The sequence below is a fragment of the Contarinia nasturtii genome, unplaced genomic scaffold (assembly GCF_009176525.2).
Source record: "Contarinia nasturtii isolate CC-2019 unplaced genomic scaffold, AAFC_CNas_1.1 Cnas_scaffold_1435, whole genome shotgun sequence".
Classification (NCBI taxonomy): Eukaryota; Metazoa; Arthropoda; class Insecta; order Diptera; family Cecidomyiidae; genus Contarinia; species Contarinia nasturtii.
Genome location: NW_022198772.1, coordinates 551,998 through 575,628, shown reverse-complemented (window position 1 = coordinate 575,628; position 23,631 = coordinate 551,998). Strand labels below are relative to the sequence as shown.

The 23,631-nt window shown below is 34.8% G+C and overlaps 6 protein-coding genes across 7 annotated transcripts; 4 read left to right on the top strand and 2 right to left on the bottom strand.

The window, feature by feature from the left end:
• The first annotated feature begins 257 nt into the window (after window positions 1–257).
• LOC116346149 (eukaryotic translation initiation factor 3 subunit G-like) lies at window positions 258–2,113 on the top strand. Of its 2 annotated transcripts, XR_004201560.1 has the most exons (4): window positions 258–517; window positions 750–1,413; window positions 1,512–1,928; window positions 1,999–2,113. XR_004201560.1 is itself a non-coding variant. In XM_031776079.1 (3 exons), the coding sequence occupies exons 1-3, from the start codon at window positions 425–427 to the stop codon at window positions 1,823–1,825; spliced, it is 1,071 nt and encodes a 356-aa protein (XP_031631939.1). In that variant the 5' UTR covers window positions 258–424; the 3' UTR covers window positions 1,826–1,962. The 2 variants fall into 2 exon arrangements, 1 of the variants encoding a protein (XP_031631939.1); XM_031776079.1 differs by lacking the exon at window positions 1,999–2,113 and having other exon boundaries at window positions 1,512–1,962.
• A 1,106-nt stretch (window positions 2,114–3,219) lies between these two features.
• LOC116346146 (ectonucleoside triphosphate diphosphohydrolase 5-like) lies at window positions 3,220–5,428 on the top strand. The gene is made up of 8 exons (XM_031776075.1): window positions 3,220–3,359; window positions 3,456–3,486; window positions 3,874–4,037; window positions 4,108–4,363; window positions 4,436–4,706; window positions 4,770–4,945; window positions 5,011–5,174; window positions 5,239–5,428. The coding sequence occupies exons 1-8, from the start codon at window positions 3,312–3,314 to the stop codon at window positions 5,326–5,328; spliced, it is 1,200 nt and encodes a 399-aa protein (XP_031631935.1). The 5' UTR covers window positions 3,220–3,311; the 3' UTR covers window positions 5,329–5,428.
• Window positions 5,429–6,883: 1,455 nt separating this feature from the next.
• Window positions 6,884–10,055, top strand: LOC116346145 (serine protease Hayan-like). The gene is made up of 10 exons (XM_031776074.1): window positions 6,884–7,738; window positions 7,911–8,108; window positions 8,260–8,409; window positions 8,481–8,579; window positions 8,639–8,737; window positions 8,826–8,911; window positions 8,973–9,107; window positions 9,176–9,232; window positions 9,290–9,473; window positions 9,577–10,055. Exons 1-10 carry the CDS (start codon window positions 7,636–7,638, stop codon window positions 9,915–9,917), a joined length of 1,452 nt encoding a protein of 483 aa, XP_031631934.1. The 5' UTR covers window positions 6,884–7,635; the 3' UTR covers window positions 9,918–10,055.
• A 1,256-nt stretch (window positions 10,056–11,311) lies between these two features.
• Window positions 11,312–13,761, top strand: LOC116346187 (protein kinase C-binding protein 1-like). Its single transcript, XM_031776125.1, has 8 exons — window positions 11,312–11,390; window positions 11,504–11,676; window positions 11,834–11,891; window positions 11,967–12,114; window positions 12,237–12,574; window positions 12,642–12,879; window positions 12,952–13,392; window positions 13,472–13,761. The coding sequence occupies exons 1-8, from the start codon at window positions 11,376–11,378 to the stop codon at window positions 13,486–13,488; spliced, it is 1,428 nt and encodes a 475-aa protein (XP_031631985.1). The 5' UTR covers window positions 11,312–11,375; the 3' UTR covers window positions 13,489–13,761.
• Window positions 13,762–16,072: 2,311 nt separating this feature from the next.
• LOC116346184 lies at window positions 16,073–17,804 on the bottom strand. The gene is made up of 2 exons (XM_031776122.1): window positions 17,589–17,804; window positions 16,073–17,481 (listed from the first exon to the last, which is right to left on the bottom strand). The coding sequence occupies exons 1-2, from the start codon at window positions 17,692–17,694 to the stop codon at window positions 16,178–16,180; spliced, it is 1,410 nt and encodes a 469-aa protein (XP_031631982.1). The 5' UTR covers window positions 17,695–17,804; the 3' UTR covers window positions 16,073–16,177.
• Window positions 17,805–19,029: 1,225 nt separating this feature from the next.
• On the bottom strand, window positions 19,030–21,430 carry LOC116346166. The gene is made up of 3 exons (XM_031776100.1): window positions 21,198–21,430; window positions 19,498–20,662; window positions 19,030–19,378 (listed from the first exon to the last, which is right to left on the bottom strand). The coding sequence occupies exons 2-3, from the start codon at window positions 20,657–20,659 to the stop codon at window positions 19,245–19,247; spliced, it is 1,296 nt and encodes a 431-aa protein (XP_031631960.1). The 5' UTR covers window positions 20,660–20,662; window positions 21,198–21,430; the 3' UTR covers window positions 19,030–19,244.
• Window positions 21,431–23,631: the final 2,201 nt, after the last annotated feature.

Genomic DNA, 23,631 nt, shown 5'->3' with positions numbered 1-23,631 from the left:
CATAAATATTATTTATGAGATTACAAACTGATGCACATATTTCAGAAAAGAACATCCACTCAACCGTGATTTTGATAAGAAACTGAAAATTTCAATCCTCAATTTTTGGGTTTTATGAAATATATTTTCATCGGGAATTTATTTCATATTAATTTTCAATGAAAAAATTCTCAAATTCGCTTCATTAACATATCTAACTCTTTAGTTGGGTTATGGTAACACTTAATTTCTTTTGACATTTCACTGTGGTTCAATGTAAGCGGTACACAAAAAGCCGACTATTGCACAGTAGATTTTTTTGTTGTATCACGCCACCATTGATTAACATTATTGGTTGATTTTCGATAAATTCGTCGATTTCATGTATATCATTTGATTTTCGTGTTATTTTTTCCAAAAGTTAAAGAGACAAAAAAAAAACAAAATGTCTTGCCCACTTGACGAAGCAATTCAAGCTCAATCAATTTGGTCAAGCAAATACGAAATCGCTGACGCTGAACAAAAATTTCATATAAAGGTAAGTACCGTTTATGACTCTGTCGTCGACGCCATGCCAAAAACCAATTTGTACTTTCAATGCTCATGTGAACATCGATCAGAAACTGTTTCAATTCTTCATAGTTCATCAAACAGTTTTGATCACTTTTACTGCACCAAATTTGAAATTTAATGTAATCAAAAGTACAACATCGTCAGAATGACACTGACCCAATGAAAACAGGTTTTGATGGAACGATTTTTCGTTACAGATTAATTACGTCGCCGCATTATATACCGATATTATTGATCGTATTTCGGCTTTAGTAAGGGACAATGTCACTCTCCAACAAACGGTCAATCAATACAAAACAGTACAGTGTTATTCGGACGGCCGCATCAAACATTTGGAACAACATCAACTCAATTTACAAAAGCGCATCAAAATACTGGAAAAACGTGTTGGCGTCGTAGGTAGTGGTGATAGAGCACGAGAAAAATTAACAGTCACCACCTCAGTAGTAGAAGAAGAAAAATCAAATAATGTAACCATCGATCCACGAGAAGGAGACGGAGAGAAAGAAACTTCAATGGGCGCCGCCTCAGAGGAAGAAGAAGAACAATCAAACAATGTAACCATCGATCCACAAGAAGGAGACGAAGAGAAAGTGAAACTAACAGCCACCACCTCAGAGGGAGAAGAAGATAAATCAAATAATTTAATCATCGATCCACGAGAAGGAGACGAAGAGAAAGACACTTCAATAGGCGCCACGTCAGAGGAAGAAGAAGGAAACTTAAACAATGTGACCATTGATCCACGAGAAGGAGAAATAGAGAATTCAAAGACAGAAGACAAAGAAAATTCAATCATTGATTCATCATCGGGGGTGATCAGTGAGGGCGCAGCAAAGCCCACAACATATACCGCAACTGGTACCAATACAATTACTTTTTAATTATTATTGATTGTTTTACGATTATTTTTCGATTATTTTAAATTTTATTCTTTCCTTTTGTGATTCTCCCCTTAGGTACCAATACGTGCAAATATGTGCCGCTACATATGAGAGAAAACCATAAAAATGATACACGTTATAGTAATTCAAAAAATATTCGCATTTCCAATATTCACAGAATGTTGGCTCCAGATGATCTAAAAAAATTGATCACTAAAATTGGACCATATACAAAGATTAATTTTCCACGCGATAAAGATACACAAACCAACGCAGGATACGCTTATATAAGATTCAAAGAACACAAACATGCAGCCAAAGCAATTTTTCTATTGAATGGTGAAGACTGTGGTGGTCAAATTTTCAAAGTTGAATGGTCCAGACCATAGGTATACAACTAAAACTAAACTGGAGAAATCAGGGTAAACGTATAATTTTGACATAAATAAATCAACAACCAAGACAACTTGACACATTCTGTATTATTTGAAGGTGAAATAAATTGTGTTTTTATTTGGAGAAACTAAATAAATGGTCTTTTTATTCATAATTTACCTTTTAGTTTGATGCCACCCAATTGTAATGTTACTTATCATATGGATACACCGTTCTGAATGGTAGGTCATGGGGTCACGGAGTTTCATTCCGTTGTTGTTTCATATGATGCGAGCAATGTTATGACGTTTCTGTCTTATCTGCGATGGTTCAAAGTAGTCTTCGGAAGTTTTATTGGAAAGTTAAAATTCACGATGGGATGCTGCAAATAAAAGGGTGTTCAATGAGATTTAATTGGTCTTTGATTTCGCTTTTGTTTCATAAGTTTTTGTAAACACTTTCTACTTATATTCATAATATCTTTCAATTTTATAGACGACAAAACATTGAAAGCTGATAGCTAGGCTGATAGTTTGCATAGTTTGACATTTCGAATGTGAGATTTGTGGTGCAAACATAAATTACAGTTTACATTCAATTCAAAAATATGAAAATTGCATGGAAACATTATGATATTGATTCGAAGTTCAAATAATGCAAATCTGCGAAAATTAAAGGGGCATTCAAAGATGGATTCATTGAGAATTGAGAAAAATCGTCAAAACCACTGAAAGAAGAGCTAAGAAATTATTGTGCAAAAATTCTCTTAAAAACAAACAAGTAGACGAATCCCAAATAATTCAGCTGAAATGATGTGTAATAAAAAAACATCAAATTATTACACAAACAGTTATTATTTGAAAGTCGAAACAATTTCATGGTGTTTGTCGATCAATTATCGATATTTTGGCACAAATTCACATTGTATGTAGATATAGCCTATATATCATATAGGTGAGGATGTAAGTTTCAGTAAATTAATAGGCATTTGCAATATGTGAAGAAAGTTTTGAAACTGAATTCAAGCATTTGATTTTTAAACACCAAAGAAGCATTTTGAAAATTTCTCTCAGTGGTAGTTAGCTTAATTCATAGGCAATCCGAAAACACATTTACAGTACACCGAACGGACCATCGTCTTCGATTTTTCGAAGTATGTATCAAACCTTCAAAATCATGCTTTGGCAGACCGATTTGTCCATTTCTTTTAACATTCTCTCAATCCATCCAACCAATTGTTGCACGTTTCAAGTATTTTGGACCTTCACCTATAACATACATCCAAAAACATATGTTACAAATTTGAACGTCAATTTTGAACGTCGCCAGATGAATAAATATCACATTCTTTAAATGTTTTCATTCAATTATGAAAAATTAAAAACAAGAACAGTTTCAAATTGCAAATCAACAAGCTTATAGATATTGCACAGTTCAGTTTATACGTTATTTCGCAAGCAATTGATTTGGTTATACGAAATTTTCATCAAATTCAAAAAAATGAAATTTTTATTTTCCTTATTTTTTATATTACTCATCGAATGTTTTGTAAGTATTTACATTCATTTTCCTAAAAAATAGTTAAAAACATCACACAATTGACCAAAATTAAATGGAATTTATTCGATTTATTCGAATTTATAGATTTTATGGTGTGAAGGGAATCCAAATAAAAGTAAGACACTCTTAATTAAGACTTAAGTTTATGAAATATGTTTAAGTATTATTATTTTTTTGGTCTTTTTGGAACCTAACATATTGAAAATAGTAATAGTTTCAAGTAAATGTGAAATATTATTTCACATGTATGAAAAAAAAATATTCCTATAAAAATTCGTTCGAGTATAAGAATCCACGTCACTAACAATTTTAAACGACAAAGAATTTATTAATTTGTAATTTAGCCAGTTTTATATGGAAAGTAAAAGAATTTTTTTCAAAGACATAAAGTTAAAGATTTCTTTTTGGATGTGTGTTGATTTTTCAGAGGAAAACTAACTTTTCTCTACTTTCAACATTCTTTGATTCAAAATGTTCACATTCATGTCATTTATTCAAACAGAAAACGTACAATATGCTGTTGTAATTGATGCTGGTTCATCGGGTAGCCGTGTGGTTGCGTATCAATTTTACAATGATAGTTGGAATGCTGGATTGACTTTGGGTGATGAATTGTATGAAGAAACTCAGCCGGGACTTAGTGCTTTCGTTGATAGCCCAGCGGAGGTAATTCATAATGGCACCGTTTATCTCTCTCATGAATTTCATCCGTTTATTTGTTTTCTTCAAAAATTAGGGCGCACAAGCAATTAATGAATTATTATTGAAAGCGAAAAAATTTGTGCCCAAGCATTTATGGAAAAAAACACCAGCTGTATTGAAAGCAACAGCTGGTTTAAGATTATTACATTCAGCCAAAGCCGAAAAAATATTAAAAGAAGTACGTAAGGTATTTTCAAAATCGGGCTTTCTCATCACAAATAATGCCGTCGAAATCATGGACGGCGATAATGAAGGAGTTTATTCATGGTTTGCTGCCAATTTTTTGCTGGGTAAGTAGACAATTTCTTATATTATATTGGGTATCCAATAAGAATTATGAAAAAATGTGTACATAAATTTAGATCGATTTGGTAGTAACAGTGCTACAGTGGCTACATTGGACCTCGGAGGTGCCAGCATGCAAGTGACATTTTCATTGAAAAATGCGTCCGAAAGACGTTTGTTGGCCGAACATATAAAAACGGTATCGACATCAAAAGGACCAATGGACGTCTTTACAAATAGTTATTTGTGTTCGGGTTTACAAGCTGTTCGAGATTCTATATACGCATCCACCAAACCAGATGGCATTAAGACTGGTACTTCGTGCATAAATGGATCGTTTAATTTTGAGTAGGAATAGCTTTTTTTTGTGAAAAATTTTCTATTTTAATAATGTTTCGCTGTGACTTTCAGTATGGATCAGTATTCCGATTGGGCTGCGAATTCAGCCATCCATTTCGATGCATGTGCTGATTTATTTAGACTAAAAACAATGAGCTTGATCAAGCAAAAACCACTGACATTGAGTCAAAATGAAATCGTTGCCACCAATTATTTTTATGAATTTGCCACCGAAACCGGACTAGTTGGTATAAGAAATTTGATTTGACCAAAATTTTCTTTTATTCTCTGTGATTTTCTTTCAAATTTATAGATCCGGCCAGAGGGGGTGAACTTACTGTTGGTGATTTTATGTCAAAAGCAAGCCAATTGTGTGTAAATGTGGGCAAACATAATGCTGTAACATGTCTTGATATGACGTATATTGCAGTATTGCTAAAAGATGGATACGGTCTGCATCCTTCAACTAAAATAAGCGTAAGCGAGGCAGCGAAGATTTTTACTTATTTGTATGTAATATCAGTTTTACTATCTGCTATAGGTATACCGCTATATCAACAATCATAGAGTCAACTGGCCATTGGGATGTGCTTATGATTTGTTGACTTCGACGAAAAGGATTTTCATATGACGTTAAAAGAATCGAGAATTGGAATAAAAATTTTATTGTATTAAAACCACAAATAAATATCAATAAAACAATTTTTAAAGCAATTGATTAAAGTAAAAAAGTGATAATTGTTCATCGATATTTCTTGAATAAATTCCACTGCAAAAAATAGTTTTGTTTTTTGGTTCCAAACATAGGTTCAGACATAGGTGATATAGGTACCTTCTCCTAGCGTTTCAGAACCCCCAGCAAATTTTTACAAAATCTTTCGATTTGCTGGAGTTTTTTGGCCAAAACTCACCCTCCCCCGTAATCAATTTTGATCCGAGTGAAATGAAAACTCTCTTTTTGTTACGGTTTTTGTGGATAGAATTTTTTTTTTTGAATTTTCCAGGGTTTTATCAAGATAAAAGTGGTATTGTGTCAACCAGTATATGGGTTCCAGCCCAACCGAAGCCCGAAATATTTCGAGCGAGTTTTTCAATCAGCCGAATATTGGAACCGGTTCAAACACATCATTCTACTGGTCGTCCCCAAGCTCAAACGTCAATAGATTTGAGCTTTCTGGTGTCAGACACATATGATCACAGCATTGACATAATGATTAACATTTCAATTTATTTGACTAAAGCACAAAACCACTTCAAAAAACCAAAAAATAAAATATCATACAAACCCGAAAAAATGCGTAATTAATAGTTTGAATCATTTAAATAACGAGACAGAGACTGATTTTGTGAGTTCTCTGACTCTTCTTCAAATCAATTTGATATTTATTATTCCGTTCGTAAAACTGATACGTTGTCTATGAGCCTTTTTTTCGCAAATCTTTCAAGTTCGATGGTCTTTTTTATAAATACAAAACAAGTAGTAACATGAGCAGATAAAAATTTCAAAATCGAAAAGAGCGGCGTCTTAGATTAATATTCAATTTCCTTGTTGGTTTTTTTTATTCGTCGAAACATTACTGTGAACTGGTTTGAGACACTCTCACACAAAACAAATCCGAAAAATTCATTTGTTTGTAAAACGTTTGATAGTTTGATTAGTTGGCTCCAACAAGTTTCATCAATATTTGCGAGTCAAATTTTGTTTTGTTTTTTCTTATTTCGGAAGTGACAGTAATTGAAGGCACTTTTTTTTTCACTCTCAACACGTTTAATCTGTATAAAATATGTGTGGAAATAAAAAATTAAACACACACACTGTTTATTGAAACGAATTTATACAACATGAGTTACTATCCGGCGTATTATTAAAATTGCGAAATTTTTGGGGAATTTTCTGGCATTGTGATTTGTTTAAGAAGTTTTTTTCGGGTTTCATGACGGTATTAGTTCGTGTTTCACAAAATACCAAATTTCGATGAAAAGTTTTGGTATGTAAATGTACGACGACAAAATGATGTGCAAAATATCAGCTTCGGAGCTCACATAAATCATTTACCTTATCTGCAAATACGTCAGTAAATAAGTTATCAGTGTATGAGGTTGCAATCTTTTTGCCTAGAATGTTCTTGTGATAATTTTTAATAACAAAGGAAATACTTCAGTTACTTACCAACGTTCTTAGTGTATTCGTGATAATTTCTATGGGTTTTCTACACATGCAAATTTTTGGTTGAATAACGATTAGGATTTGTTTTGAGAGTTCCAATTGTATGAAAAACGTTGCTCTTTTGCTGCGATCATTACGAAAATTGGCAATTGAATTGGAGCATGAAATCGAAACCTGTGGCAGTTTGTTTTATATTCAGAAATTAGTCACGTTTTGAACATTTACGACTATGAATGAAGATCAATACCGATTATAGTTAAAAACAATTTACAGTCAAAGTTGAAACAGCACGTTCACAGTAATTCTACTCAATTCCGCGACTTACGTTAGTACCCAAAAACCGACTCATTTCACTCAGATATTCGTAATCATCCAGTTTGGCGTTGTGTTGATATGTTCATTGGGACCTTCATATAGGTGAACTGCTTTGATATAAACACCAGACTTTACGGCTCGTGATTAAAACAATATACAGATGATTTTTTTTTGTGTTGACGACAGAAGCGTGATAGCGTAATCTCACTTTTCTACCGCTAACCACAACATTGTTTCATTTAGAGAGACAAACTTTCGCTATTAAAGTTCATACGCCTTAATCAAAGTTCAACTCAATATTCAGTTTTATTATATTTAAACCAGAATTTTTCCGATTCATTTCAACGAACAACGAATTGTTTACATTTTTTCGTCAAGAAGTGGTGTTTATATGAGTTTTCGTACACTAAAAAATTATTCGTATTTTTCGCGCTTTCATGGGTTGTTCTTTTTTTGATGATGAAAGTGAGATATTTGTTTGCTGTATTATTCTTTTTTCTCGAAGCAAAAACGGAAATATCGGACTTGGATCAACAACTTTTGGGTGCCACTAAAGATGGTAATTCTCAACACTCATAAGAAATATATACAGATAGATTTTTCGTGATTTTTCAACGGTGACATCCAAATCTAGAAATAATCTGTAAATCTTTTTAAATTCATTGAAATTATTACAGTGAACATTTTCTACTACATGAAATTTAAGAAGAAGAAAAAAACATTTTTTTTAGGTCGAGCAGATGCAGTCAAAACTCTTATTGACCATGGAGCAAACGTAAATGTCGAGGATAAGGACAAATATACTCCACTTCAGTGGGCTGCACTTTTAGGTCGTTTGGAAGTAATTAAAACTCTGATTGAAAATCGAGCCAACGTAAATGTTGAAGATAAGAATAAACGTCAGCCAATTCATCTCGCTGCTTGGAGTGGTAATTGTGCATTTCAGTGCCTTTGAAATTATTTCCGTGGATTGAAGGTTTTAATTGTGGTGGTCCGCCGAGCACTCTCTCTCTCTCTCTCTCTCTCTCTCTCTCTTTGCGAAAAGCCACAGTTTTAAAAGAAATTCTGCATATTTTTTAGGTCATACCGAAGCAATCAAAACTCTAATTGATCATGGGGCAAATGTGAGTGCGGAAGACATTGGAAAATCGACTCCGCTCCACTTTGCTGCCGCACCGTTACCCCGAACTGTTACGGAAACTAGGTTTTCAATACACACTCCTGCTGCAGGTGAACATTTCATTATTTAAATATTTTACCGTAGCAATAAGTTTGATTGATTTTCACTGAAATTTTGTCAGGCAAAATTAATATGATTAAATTGCTGATCGAAAAGGGTGCAAATACAAGTTCTCGAAATATTAGAAATGAAACTCCACGTTCAGTAGCTCTCAAAAATGGTAATTTTTACACATGCTATGCTTTGTATAAATACAATTATAATGCAACCTGATCTTAGGATTTAAGGAAGAAGCTGACTTACTTGGAGGAATGATAGCAAATGTTCAAAATATCTCATTTATGAACATATCTGCGACCAAAATGACTGCCAAAGACGGTAATTATTACAATTTGTATTGATTTCTTCAAAGTTCGCAAACTGTCCTATGTGTCCCATTTAATTTCTTTTTCTTTCACAAAATTAGCATGCAATCGAATTCGTGGAAATCAATCGATAGAAGAACGTATTTTAGATGGCGATATAGCAAATAATGGTGAATTCCCTTGGATGGTAGGTATTTAATTTTTATATAATTTTACATTGTTTCAATGCATTTTGCTTTTATGAAAAGGCTGCCCTGGGCTACAATGACAATTACAAAATAAGCTTTGGCTGCGGTGGCACTATAATATCCGAGTACTATATAATGACGGCGGCGCATTGCTGTGCGGGTAGGTATCCACCGGTATTAGTTCGTGTGGGAAAGGTATGTTAAAATTTTAGGTCACCGCGGTGTTGCTCGATTCGAAATGATTTTTTCGATTTCCAAAATAGGTGAGTCTAAACGATGTTTATACCGATGAAACTCGAGCTACTAATTATTATATCAAGGTGAGTTAAACATGCACAAGCTTTTGTTTTTTTTTTAATTTTTCATTTTCTCGTCAGAGTATCACACGTCATCCAAGTTATTCGGTGATGACCAAAAAGAACGATATTGCTTTGCTTGAACTCACCCTGAAGATTGCATTCAGCAATGCCATTAGACCGGCATGCTTGTACACAAATATAGAAGATGTAGATACTGCTACAAAACTGATTGTGACCGGCTGGGGTAATACTAATCCGAACCGTAAGTGAAACTACTTTGATATTCGGTTCGCCATTCTATTCCGAAAAACACGATTTTTTTGCAAATTTATCTTATTTTCATTTTCTTTTTTTGACTGTATAAGGCGAGTCTCAATCAAACGATTTACGTAAAATTGCGGTTAATACAAAGCCGTTAAATGAATGCAATCGGACTTATTTGAATTACAATATACTGGTGAATCTGGCGTCTTTTCGAGATGGCATTGATCCTGGACAGTATTGCGCATTTGATCCAGCTGGAGAAAAGGATAGTTGCCAAGGCGATAGTGGAGGTCCACTTCAATATATTCTCAACAATGACCCAAACACTGTCACAATAGTTGGTATCGTTAGTGCTGGTATTGCTTGCGGTGCAGATTTGCCCAGTCTTTACACTCGCGTCGCCTATTATATACCTTGGATTGAATCTATTGTTTGGCCATAGAACTGAGTTATTTTGCACAAAATTCTCAGATTTATTCAAAAAATCGACGATAGCTGTTTTCTGCTGAAATTTAATTTGTAACGTAATCATCAACGCATGAATTTGTATAGATACAAACTTTGCATTTTGTAAATATGTGACCACAATTAATTATGAATAAATACATGTTTGATAGTTCATATTGATACTGGACAACAACAATGTTTAATATTTCTGTTTTAACGTTTGAAAGGAACTGCAAATTATGGATTTATTTCAAATTAACAATTCTAAAAGACTTATTCCAATTTAAATTCTATAAACTATAAATATGAATGATGCTTATATTTTTTTCGAGAGTAGTAACTACCCCAATAAAGTTCGATGTTTCAGATTTGATATTATTGCTGCTTGCACAACCGGAAAATGTACTGCACATTTGAGACAATGGGGATGCTCTCTTATTGACAAATTCGGGTGATTCTTTGTTGTTCTCATGAGCAAAGCAGTAACTTTATTACGTATTCCTTTGATCGGAAAGGATAAATCATACGATTAATATGATACAAAGTGACATAGTGCTGTGAGCTCAGAATGAAATTAGTCGATCCTATGACATTTTTGCATTAAAATTCAGATCACTCCATATAGTCCTCATTCCATTCAATGGATTTGATTGTAACAGTCACATCCAAATGTCACGAATAAAATAATCTAAAATATGACATGTACAAATTTATGTGACAAAGTCATATACGCTCATTTGCTACATATATCTTTCATCCAATTGCCATTATTACAGTCTCTTTTCATTTTCGGATTCTTGGAATTTTTCTATAAAACAAATATTTTCGTACAAAATTCCGATTTTACGACTTTCAAATCGTCGCCTAATAATCGAATTTTGGGAAATTCCCAGAAATGGAAAGACCATTATGAAAAAATCCCATCACATTTGTTTCACTATGATTGCATTCAACTTAGGTTTTATGATTGTTTGCATCCTTCTCTTATTCTCTTCTTTCCTTTTCTCAGAGAATTAAATGTGCTGCATGCAATATTGCGTTGTAGACCGCCTGTGTGACTGTGCATATGATTTCATGTGAGCGAAAGAGAAATTTATATTGCGTCACATATTACTTCCTCAGTGTGCATCAAATGCAAAGTCACACAGGCGTATTCCATACAACACGAATATATGCGGTTTCGTGTATGTTTATTCACACATACACAACAACATTTTGCTGTCGCGCAGCATATTTACATTCAGTGCTTTCCATCTTTATCACTTTCGATCTCTCTTTCATTCTCCCTTTCTTCGGTCTTCGGCGACGGGTTCTCATAAATATATACACAAATAAGCAGACCAAGCAGATTCCTTTGCTAATGTGTCATTTCAGTTATTGGTAAGCAAGTAACAACAACATTTTTCAAAGCAATTCAATTTTCAAAGCGTCTCCGAAAACGATAGCAAAAAACATGGACGTTGCAAAGGTAAGTTGATAATTATTTCGATTTTTTTCGTTGAATCATGTCGTGGTATTGATCAAGCGGACTTTTTCCTGAATTTCTTGTATTGAAAAATGTTCTTTCATTTGATTATTCAGTCTGACCTGTGTTGGGAGTGTATTCAGGAAAATTGGGAAAATTGTGATCTTAGTTGCATCAAATGTAAGCGTTCATATCATTCAAGTTGTTTGCCACAAAGCGCACAAAATGATGTCGATACAAACAATTGGTTGTGCCCGGTGTGTGTTGAATCGGAAGCTGCTGACGACAAGTAAGTTGAATGATTTAATTTTTTAATTCGAGAGCCATCGAATTCTTCAAAAATTGCCGGAATTTTTTTTCATATCGAAAAATTGTCAGATCCATTTGATTCTCTTTGTCAATTTCAATGTTTAACAAATAAAAAAATCCAACTGTATACTTTTCAGACCAAGTGATATGCAATGGTTGCCGTTAATCATGGATCGTGTGACTAAAACCGATTTCGTAAGTGTAAAAACATCTCGAGCAATTTTTTTTACAAAAAATGTAACCTAACTTTTCTCTGCTTTTCTCATACAGTATCAAGTGTTGAAGCAGACGCACCATTCCATTGTCATTCTCGACAATTTGCGAACTGTCATGAACAACATTGACTCGTACGAAAACTTTGCCGAATTTCGTGGCGATATTTTGTGGATTCGTTACAATTGCATCAGTGCATACAGTGGTAGGTACATTCAATTTTCTAATGGAACATCCCAATTTTTTTGTCATGTCTCCAAAAATGATTGAGATTCTTGAATTTCGATTGAATTGTTCAATTTAAAAAACATATTTTTTAAAATAAAGGTTTCGATCGAGATGAAAAGGGACACGCTGCTGGTGAATTGCTGGAATATATTGACCAGGAAATAAAATGTTTAAAGAATTGCATGGAATGTTATGCGAATGAAGCCGTCTATCCGGAATCATGGTTTAAAATGGCATGTGCTGAACCGCATTTGCTTGTTTCGGTAAAATCGGATGAATCCAACATAGAACGCCCAGCAAAGTTGATGTCAATCGATGGACAATCGGTCAATGTTCGTTTGTTTGGTGACCATTCTCACACCAACGTGCAAGCAACCAACGTTTACTTATATTCCGAAAGTGATTTGAATCAATGGTCCAACAATGCCGCAGTCACAGTAAGTTTCATAAACATTTCCATATGTAAATTCAACTTTAAATCTTTATATTGAATTTTGTGAACAGGAAGTGCGCGAATACATCGAAAACATTCGTGAAAAGTTCGGCTCATTTGCAATGGCCAAGGCCAAAACGTTTTTCAATCCGGCATTGCATGAAAGCTACCTATACGACATGGTGCCTGCATTGGCCGAACGCCGTGCAATGGATTCGAGTCCCAGTTCATCATCGATGGGACGACTGCCAGATGAGACTGATAATAAAAAAATGCGTTTGGCCGAAAAAAATGATGACAAACCCGAAGGTACCGTATTTTGAAATCAGATTTTGACTTTGGTTATTTAAACAATTAAAAATGATTTTCTTCTTCCGTTAGATTTGATGAAATTGGACGAATCTAAACTACAAACCGTAAAAGATGTGGCACATTTACTGGCAAAAAAATTTGATGATGCAACCGAAAAGGTCACATCCAACCTCCGAACGTGTGTCTCTTTAGAAAATTCGAAGGCAAATTTATCATTGGAAATTGTTAAAATTGATCACTTGATCGAAATTGCGACATTGAAAAAAAACCATGAAAACAAAATTGAAGCGCTAAAAAATGATCATGTTGAAGAAATCGAAATGTTCAAAAACACTGCAGAAAATGCAAATGAAGTGATCAATGACCTACTACAACAGATGGAGGATTTGAAGAAACAGCATTTGGATGCGAAACAGAAGCTGCGCGAAAATTTTCAAGGATATCTGAACAGAATGAGAGACCTTGAATATGGATGCGAGTTCCCAGTAAATTATGAAGACGTGTATGATGGTGAGCTATCAAGAGTTTGCTGCATAAAAATAGTTTCGTGAATTAACTTTATTTAATCCATTTGGTTTATGCATTACAGAAACCGATGAAGACTAAAAAGGGATAAGACAACAACTCCACCAACAACAACACCAACAGCAACCTCACCATTAAATATTTGACCTCACCTAGTGTACGATAACGCCTAGTCAGAAAATACGGTAGAAAATGTTCAATTCACCGAATCGTTTTTTTTTTTATAAAAATTAGTTCTTTCTGACTTTTCATAAACTGAAGACAGAAGCTTCAGATTTTCAAAAAACCAGAATATCCGCAGGAAGTTCGAAAAAAATCGCATTAGCAAAATATTTGCCGAAAAAAAATTGAATAATTTAGGGTTACATCATTAACTTTATTTAATTTTCAAAAATTCAATGTTGAAAATTCGATTTTTTAACAAAAAAGACGGTTTTTAAATCAAATCGTAAATAAAATTTCATTCCAAATCATCTCTTTCATGATTCTTGTACTTAAAATCGAATAAATTTGAAATTTTCTTCATTTTCCATGTTTGTTCTTTTAATATTCCATATTTTAAGCAGCATATTGGTCATTGCAAGGCATTGAATTGCATTCAATGCTTATCAAATCGTAGCTCCGACGCAAAAAAGCGACTTGGTAACTTCCATGCGGTGATCGTCCATTTATTTTTGCATTCCATTTCGACCATCCATTTAAATTCATAGCACTTCGACATCTCCGTGAATTTCATGCGTAATTGCTTTATATCCATGCGATAGCATTCCATCAAAAATTGTCGCAATTGATGTGATGCGAATGTGTCGGCCGCAATCATTAATGATGTTAAATTTGGCAGTGCCTTCACAACTGATACCAAATCATCGTATTCCATGCCATTGATGTTGGTGATCATTTTCAATTCACTCAGTTCTTTATTTTCTTTGATGAAACTCAATGTTTGGCCATTCATTTTGGTAAGACCGCCCACATGCAATGTTTCCAGTTTTGTAAACGATATCGGCACCTTGACCATGAACTGACCGTTGACAAACCATGTGAATAACGTCAATTTTTTTATGTTTTTAAATTGTAGTTTTTCTACGACAAAATTCTCGAATCGATCAGCCGGTACTTTGAGCAGAAGCTCTTCCAAATGTGGCAACCATTGGTTGATGGTTTGAATGAAATCAGCGCTGTAATCACGTTCAAAGCCAAACATTTTCAATTGTTGATTCAATTGCAGCATTCGTTCGATCGTCGGCAGGGGAATTTTCATTGAAACATCCTTCATCTCGAAGCATTGAAGCTTTGGAAAATGGACTGACAATGATTCCGGTTGCAATGCATCGATGTTTTCCATTTTTAGTTTGATCAAGTTCGGGAACCAAATATTCAATGCTGACATTTTTTCGGCGATGGTACTGTTTTTGAGCACAAGGGTGTCGACATTTTTGAATGGTTTTTGAATACTTTCAAAACAGCTGGTGCATGACATCAACTTCAATTCGACAAGAGAACTGGTGCATTGTTTGAGCAACGATTGTTCAATTTCCATTGTGGACGCGTTCATACCGACAATTGTCAGCTTCGAAATCTTCGCACCAAATAGATTGATGAAGGTAACAGCCGGTACGTCCTTTGGAATTTCGATGCAATGGTTTTCATCGGTGATTGGTGTCGTGTCAAGATTCAAGAGAAATTTCTTTGTTCGATATCGCTGCGAGAATGCCAAACGAACCGGAAGAATGAAGCGAGCATTGGATTCGACCATGTTGAACATATCTTTCATTGACAAGTTCTTGAAGACTAATTCTAAGCAATCATCGTTGATTTGCATCAGTTGCAATGGTGTGACATCGAGTTTGGGCTTCTTGTTATCATCATTTACAGTCGGCACCTCTTGTTGGGCTCGTTTCAACGCTGCTTTGGAATTGAACATTTTTCAGCCACTGTAAAACAAAGAAGTTTAAGTTGGAAACGTCCATTTTCCGAACTCCTACTTTGGGGAAGGTAGTTTTTCGGAGTTTAAACACAGGGACACTCACATTACTGATCAATTTTTCGGATTTTCAATGCCTGATTTTGAGATGAAGCCTCTTTTCCTTTGAAGTAAGTGTGTGACGTGCCCGCACAGCTAATGAACACAACCACTTGAGATTGTCAAATTTTTGCAGTATGCACGATTTTGCATGTTAGCGTTGGTTATGATATGTCACTCACATATATTTTGATGAAAAGCGGTCTTTTATATGTGATTGTTGCCTGTTTTATTGTTCCATCCACATTTCACATCGAAAGTAAAATCGACCAAAATTGTAAACATAAAACGGCTCACCTAACCAAAAAAACAATGGAAACTCTTTCACAGCAGTGACTCTCTCTCTCTCTCTTGTCCTTATAAATGAGTTTTATCGAAAGTCAAGAACAAAGCTCCTCATTGAAATACACTCTCATTCTCGCACAAGGAGAAAACGCACTCAATACAACCAATTCATATATACGTATAACATAGTATACTTACACAAACAATATTCGACCGCTGTTCAAATTGAAGATAACAAGTTGGTTCGCTAAAGACTGAAGAAAAGCAATAAAAACACAATGTGATTTTATTCAACAAATGAACGGAGAACATTTTATTTGCAATGTAATGATAACTGTAAACAAATTTTGTGTTCTGTATGATTTTTGGTTCTTCAGAAAAAAAATTTTTCTTCCTATACAAATGCACTCAATGTGAAATCGGATAATAATGAACGTGATTTGATCGACCACTTTGGAAGAATCAAAGTTTATTGAATTCCAATCCAAAAATGGGAGAATTACTGTACCGAACGGCTACAATCGTCCATTTGTTTTCGATTTTTGACTTATAAGCTTTCGATTGAAATTTTCGTCGTTTTGAATCGAAATCGAATGCAAAAAACAATTTCGAAATGTTCCACTCGTCACCGTCACACAGTAGCTGTATCAGTTCTTTCGTTGTGAATGTGACTGCATCAATCATCAATGCTGAAAGATTTGGCATAGATCGAATAATCAACACCAAGTCATTGTAGGTCATGCTATTCAAATCGAAAGCCATCATGTTCAGTTCTTTGACCGTTTTGTTTTCTTTGATAAAATTTAAAACTTCATCATTGAAACCGGTTCCACCGAAAAAGAACAGTTCTTCCAGTTTTGTGAACAAAAATGGCATATTCACAACAGCCGCTCCGTCCGCATCGTGTAATTTTGCCAATGCAAATGTCTTGACATTTTCGAAATGAATCTTTTGATCACCACTGCTTCGGAATCCATCTTTTGGTACAAATAATTCCAAATGTTTCAAATGTGGCAAACTCTCACTTGCAACCCGAAGAAATTCGATGTCATAATCACGTTGCACTCCCAAACATGTCAATTGTGGATTCATTCGAATCATTCTGTCAACGATGCGTGGTAGAATTTTCATGTTCGGATCATCAATATCCAGCCGTGTCATCTTTGGAAAATGTCCGGGCAAAAAGTTGGCATGTATTGATTTGAATTTCAAATGTAATTCGATTACATTTGGAAACCATTGGTCAGGCCATAATGACCACAATGTACTATCGTTTATAACGAGATGTTTAACATTTTCGAACGGTTGATCGACACCTTTGAAGCAATATGTACACGATACAAGCTCCAATTCAACAATCGATGCGGTGCAATGCTTTAAGAATGATTCTTTGATTTCGTTTGGGCACCAATCCATACCAATGACTTTCAGCTTCAAAATTGCTGAACCAAAGTACTCGAAAAAGGCGGTGGTGTTTAGCTCTTTTGGAATTTCGATGCAATCGCTTGAAACGTTGGCGGAAATATCACTTAGGTTCAGAACCAGTTGTTTGTGTCGATATCGCTGTGAAAATATCGATCGAACCACTGGAACAAAATGTTTGTCTGCTTCAGCCACGTTGTATAGATCCTTCAAATCCAAGTACTGGAAAATGACCGTCAAGCACTCTTGAATAATGTGTACCAATTGCAATGGACCATTCTGTTGTCGTTGAGTCATAATCATGGTATTCAGCTCTGATGCCGAAACGATCTTTTCTGTTTTGGCTGAAAGTAAGTATATAAGGAAATACTTAATCAAATAAAGGCACCGTTGGTTCCTTATTAACAAAAATGTACGACCATCAGGGAAAAAGTCTAAAAAAATCACTTACGTTTGTCAATCGTCAATTGTGATGGAGTATTCTCTTTTTTGGACCTCTTACTGCTGGTGCCTTCACTTGGTTCCTCATCTCGTTCACGTTTCATGACTGGTAACATCGGTTTTTTTACCGATTCTTTCAATATTCAAAAAAGATTCGAAATGGACTGACTCCGTACAAAAATTACTCAACACAAATGAACGAGTTACAAAATGACAACCGTATCTGTTGAACTGTCAACACGTTAGTGCCTTCTCAATGTTTTGCTTACGCTGAACCGATTGAGTCTTGATGGTATTTTATGATTTGACATCGTCATACCTTCACACAAAGAAACCATATCAATATCTAAATGACACCGCAAGTTTGAATGTGTGCGAAGACATTTTCAGTGGCTTGAACATGATAAGAGTCCAAGAACGCACCCGGTGGTTTATTTTCTTAAGACTTTTGAACTTTGAATAAATATCGATACCAGATGTCTTCCGATAAACAAGACCTGTAAAAATATAACAGCTTATCGCGATCAAAGGCCAGAGATAACAAAAACAGTTCCTATAAATTGACACAAACATTCCAAATGATTGAACAAGATATAAATGGTTTTTTTAAACAAAATAAAACAACAGGAATTTGATCCGAGCACAGATGACTTTATTGGAGGTGTAATTCTCAACACATAATTGTTAGTTATCTTTTGATTATATCTTTTAGTCTCTTTAAAATAATCGCGTGAAGATGATGAATGCGATCTGGGCATGAAAATTCAAATCTTATTAAATGTAAAAAGCCAATGCGATTGGAACGATGTGACAGACCATTTGTTTGTGATTGCCGTTGTGATTGTTTCCAGTTTTGAAACTCTTTCTCCATTGTCGAGGCCGCAATTCTCCTCGTTTTATTGCTGGTAACATCGATTTTTTCATCATTCAAGCAAATAGAGACGAAATAAAATACCTTTTTTGAGAAACTTAAAACACAAATGAACTATAGTCAAAGTCTTGAGAGATGGCAGGAGACAGATAAGACTGAATTGGCGCTCTATTGATGGGAAATACGTGTCGGTGGGATTGTGTGATTGCTTCGTCACATCAATAACATTTTCGAAATGTCAGTGTTGTCGCTATTATTATTAAACAAAAGACTCGTCCAAACCAAGCACACACCAGTTTAGGTGGTGTTTTAGAGATCTCTATTTATTCCCTTTTCGAGTTTAGTTGTTTTTGCTTATTTAACGCCTTGGATTATGTTCAGATTTTATAAGAATAAAAAAATCAAGTGAAACCAATTCCTTAAAATTCTTTGACACAGGAATGCCACCTTGTGAGTGGACGTATTTAAAAATTGATTTATGGGAATGAGAGCACAACTCCAGAAATGTTCCAATGACTAAAATAGATTTAATGTAAAGCTGCGTAATGAGAAAATATTAAAATAAAAGCATCTAACGGGAACTTTTGTTGTTCGAATCATATTTTATTGTAGTCGTCATAGTTCATTGTCAATAATTTAATGTCCAAGTAATCATTGAACGTAACTTAAAAGCTATCGAATGAAAAATGGAGAAAATTGATAATTCTATAGGTTGATGGAAATTGATGTCGAGTTCATTTTCTGTTCGCTCTCCTTTGGAACTGGTTCTATTGAAGAATTCAGAAAGTCGATCCATCACTCCTTGCGAGTTACTATAACACGACCATCATTGAATGACGCCTCCCATTCTGCGCTCAAACGATTTTTCAGATCTTCGAATTCGGAGTTGTTTTCGACTCCGAAACCATAACTCGTCAAATTGAATTTACCTGATTGTGAATGACAGGGAAAAGAATGGAATTAATGGAAATAAGTAATGGAAAAATAATAGAAAGAATGACAGAAATTCTTCAGTAATGGAATAGTAATTTTTAATCTTGGAATTTACCCATGAAGTCAAGTATTTCGTCAACCGAAAATAGACAACCAAAATTATTGAATTCTTTCAACAATGGCGATTCTCGTATAATTCCTGTCACGATGTTATCAATGGAATGGTTGTAGCCCGTCAACGTGACTTTTTCAATCGATGAATTCTTCTTGAAGAAGTTTGACCATTGGTATGTGTCACGTGATGTTTGATTCAAAAACACGCTCGAACCAAACGTGATGTCTTCAAGTTGATCGAATGTTAACTCCGATAAAAACACAAGTATACCTTCGTTACGTCTGATGTCAATATCCAATTTTTTCAACGCGATCAAGCTGACCGCAGTGCTACTAGATGGCAAACTGTAACATTCCAAATTTAAGTATTCCAGTTGTGTAAGCTTCTGACATGTTATCCAGAAGTCTTTGGGTATATAGTCTTTAACGAGACTTAAGCTACGCAATTGTGGATTATTTTGCAGGAAAGAGAAAAAATCTTTGGTTGAAATGTGATTGCAGCGTTCAACTTTCAATTGCTCCAAATGTAGACAATTCTTCACGACGAACATTTTGTTATCAACATGACACTTAATCAAATTCAAACGACGCATTGCCGGAAACCATTTGTTAAAATCCATGTCCTCATACAATCGGCTGTTGAGCAATTCAACGACTTCAACATTTGCAAATGGTTTTTTTGGCAACAATTCAATATCAGAATACTGAATTCGGAGGACAGTTAGTGAAGTAAAACAGTATTCGCTTGAGTACGTTATCAATTTTTTACCAAATTTACCAGATAGCTCTACAGTCAACTCCGTGATTAAATGTCCAAAAGAACGCAACAATTGCAACTGAGTTTTCTTATCGGTAATTAGAATGCAATTTTCTTGAAATGGAGGAAAATCGTCGCATAATCCGAATTTCGTCTTGCCGAATTTACGTTTGAACGTCGTGCCTGCGGCTGACATCAGTTGTGTATTGGTGTGGGCGATGTTCAAAAGATCGTCAAAAGATGAATGTATGAAAATTCGTTCAAGACAATCATCAATGATATCGGTCAGCTTTATTCCATCGGTGGTTGCATCTACAGCATCGTCAATTCGTTGACGCTTTGGTTCTGGGTCATTTGATTCTTCCGATCGACGTTTCACGCCTGATTTTCGTCCTTGATCAGCCATCGTCTGTGAATAAAATGAAAATATGCAAATAAACCTCAAACTTCTAATTGTATCCATTCTTAGAGATGCAGAGAGCAACATGTCAATATTATGACACACGCACACACTTTAACCAAGTAATTTCGTTCAATATTGAGGTTATGACATTAATTGCAGTTACTGCGTTCATGTATATGCGTGGAGCCGCAATTTTCAATACAACAACTTTCAATTTATTGGCTTCAATCAGTGCCGTAATTCTATGATACAATGGGAACAAAATGTTTGGAATGTAGATCGATTGACTTGGTTATAAAAAAACAATATGCTCAAATTGATCTACATTCCTAGTAGCCAGTCTACATTCTCAACATTTCATTCGTAATTATATTGTGGAATCGCAGCATTTTTACAAAATTTTATGAGCTTTTTGAAATAATTCTGTTAAATCGGATTAGAAAAAATCGAATTTACTTTGAAACGGGCTGTTTTCAGCAAGCAGACTTTAGGAACTGAAGTATAAAATTGGAAAAAGGTTAAAAATGTAATGTGTACTCACTTGTGGCCACTTTTATGAAATATCTATGAAAAATTACGAAAAATTCGTTCAAGGTTGTTATTTCAACATCGTTTAGTTAAACTTCTTCGAACTAAATTTTTGTTGGAAAACTACAAAATTAATACGATTTAGCGATGCCAAAAAAATGTATTCATGATTTTTAGTGTATGTAGACTAAGACGGCGGAGAGAAATGACTTGAACCTTTGTGCTGTGTTCGTCACAATGACTACTGTCGATGTGACAGTATGATTACGTCACTGTGTGTCACGCGGCAAACCAACTGATTCGATATTCGAATTGTCAAAAAGCGTTGAGGCTTTACAATGTAAAATTTAATGAGTATTTTTGGTAACGGTATAAATTGCAATCCACCGCAAAATAAAATGTCTTACATCCGTAAGATGAACTTTTCCGCACTGTGATCCACGACATGCATTTATTACAAATCTTTTACTCAAATAATTCACGAGAAAACTAAATCTGACATTAGTTTTAGATAAAAATAATTTTCGAAGCACTTTTCTTACAAAAACTACTAAAGATGGGAATTTTTGTATCGGAACCATGCCTATATGATATCGTAATCATGTGAAAATTTGCAGAGGTTATTTTTTTCACAAAAAGTTAACATTCTGAATGTTTGAAGAAATTTCAATGCATATTAAGGGTACTTCCCATACAAAATTTCGTTTTAGAACGAAAAATCCAAAATATTGTTCGGGAGGTGCCCCTAATATTCGTTGAAATGTCTTCAAACTCTCGGAATGGTATTTATGTGTGATAAAAATAACCTGTGAAAAGTTTCAGCTCATTACGATATCATACAGGCATGGCTTCCATACAAAAATCCAATTTTTTTGAAATTTTTGTATGAAAAGTGTGTCGAAAATGAATTGTATCACAAAACTAACGTCATATTCGGTTTTCTCGTACCCAAAAACCCCCCAATACACATTTTTGAGTGTTTAAGAATACATTAAATATCACTTTTGGAAGAAAAATTGAATTTTTCCCATGGATGGACATGGGCATCACACCAGACATGACACTTTACCCTGTCAACCAAAGTAGGTCAAAATCTAATGGTTTCTATTCCTCGGCACCCCCAATCATCCTGTGAAGTCAGATTTTGAATTACTTTTCTTGTTTGAAAGTTATCGTATTAACAAATTTTTGCGTACAGGGTACAGCGTACAGGGTACAGGGTACAGGGTACGCACATACATTCGGACATCGAAAAAACGCTGGATTCGTGTTCCCTGGCCCCAAAAACACCCAGAAAACACATTTTTTATGGGTGTTAATTTTTCGACCGATTCCAATACTTTAACTTACACACTAGGTGTGTGCGGAAAAGTAATATCACTTTTGGAAGAAAAATTGAATTTTTCCCATGGCCATAGGCATCACACCAGACATGGCACTTCACTCTATCAACCAAAGTCGCTCAAAATCTAATGGTTTCTATTCCTCGTCACCCCCAATCATCCTGTGAAGTCAGATTTTGAATTACTTTTCTTCTTTGAAAGTTATCGTGTTAACAAATTTTTGCGTACAGGGTACAGGGTACCACGCACATACATTCCGACATCGAAAAAACGCTAGATTCGTGTTCCCTGGCTCCTAAAACACCCAGAAAACATGTTTTTTGAGGGTGTTAATTTTTCGACCGATTCCAATACTTTACCTTACACACTAGGTGTGTGCGGAAAAGTAAAATAGCCTGTTTAAAGTTTCACATCATTACGGTACCACAAAGGAATGTCTTTCATACAAAAATGAAATTTTTTGTGGATTTTTGTATGAAAAGTCTGTGAAAAATTGATTGCATCTTAAAACTAACATCAGATTCGGGTTTCTCGTGCCAAGAAACCCTCCACTACACATTCTTTCAGCGTTCAAATTGAAAGAATATCATTTTGAGGCATTGTTCTCATAAGTGCCTCTTCAGAGTCTTCATCAGGACGTAATGCGGAAGGAAAGGAAATACTATGAGGAGACCATTGTCATAACCTTTAGACTCTAGAACCTACAGACCTCTGAAGAACTAAATCAAGCTTCAATTAATTAAGAATTAAATCAAACTAGTGCAAATTGAAGTTTACTCCTGAAACGCAGATAGGTTTGGTTGTCTTTTGGTTGATTTATATTTTTTAACTTTATCCGCGTGAAGTCGTTCATGGCGATCTAGATTATTTTTATTTTTCTTGATAAATATGCCACAGAAGAACATAAAAATAATTTTTCTGTGCGTTCGTCGGTTTGTTTACGCATTTTGTATTGAAATGAAATTGGAATATCAGCTGTCACATGCGTCTCAGATGGCGCTGGCAACGTTTTGCAGAAAAGTTATATATTTGACAATTGCTAACGGGGGTTGTTCCAACTCCTACTTACATTTGACTTTTTGACAAAAGCTCTACCACTGGCGC

Coding starts and splice junctions, on each gene's coding strand:
- LOC116346149 (XM_031776079.1), top strand. CDS start 425: ATGTCTTGCCCACTTGACGAAGCAATTCAAGCTCAATCAATTTGGTCA. Junction 518..749: donor AACAAAAATTTCATATAAAG/GTAAGTACCGTT, acceptor TTTTCGTTACAG/ATTAATTACGTCGCCGCATT. Junction 1,414..1,511: donor CACAACATATACCGCAACTG/GTACCAATACAA, acceptor TTCTCCCCTTAG/GTACCAATACGTGCAAATAT.
- LOC116346146 (XM_031776075.1), top strand. CDS start 3,312: ATGAAATTTTTATTTTCCTTATTTTTTATATTACTCATCGAATGTTTT. Junction 3,487..3,873: donor TGAAGGGAATCCAAATAAAA/GTAAGACACTCT, acceptor TTATTCAAACAG/AAAACGTACAATATGCTGTT. Junction 4,946..5,010: donor CACCGAAACCGGACTAGTTG/GTATAAGAAATT, acceptor TCAAATTTATAG/ATCCGGCCAGAGGGGGTGAA.
- LOC116346145 (XM_031776074.1), top strand. CDS start 7,636: ATGATGAAAGTGAGATATTTGTTTGCTGTATTATTCTTTTTTCTCGAA. Junction 7,739..7,910: donor TTTGGGTGCCACTAAAGATG/GTAATTCTCAAC, acceptor CATTTTTTTTAG/GTCGAGCAGATGCAGTCAAA. Junction 8,109..8,259: donor TCATCTCGCTGCTTGGAGTG/GTAATTGTGCAT, acceptor CATATTTTTTAG/GTCATACCGAAGCAATCAAA.
- LOC116346187 (XM_031776125.1), top strand. Junction 11,677..11,833: donor TCGGAAGCTGCTGACGACAA/GTAAGTTGAATG, acceptor TATACTTTTCAG/ACCAAGTGATATGCAATGGT. Junction 12,880..12,951: donor AAATGATGACAAACCCGAAG/GTACCGTATTTT, acceptor TTCTTCCGTTAG/ATTTGATGAAATTGGACGAA.
- LOC116346184 (XM_031776122.1), bottom strand. CDS start 17,694: ATGTTACCAGTCATGAAACGTGAACGAGATGAGGAACCAAGTGAAGGC. Junction 17,482..17,588: donor ACAATTGACGATTGACAAAC/GTAAGTGATTTT, acceptor ACTTACTTTCAG/CCAAAACAGAAAAGATCGTT.
- LOC116346166 (XM_031776100.1), bottom strand. CDS start 20,659: ATGGCTGATCAAGGACGAAAATCAGGCGTGAAACGTCGATCGGAAGAA. Junction 19,379..19,497: donor CGAAATACTTGACTTCATGG/GTAAATTCCAAG, acceptor ATTCACAATCAG/GTAAATTCAATTTGACGAGT.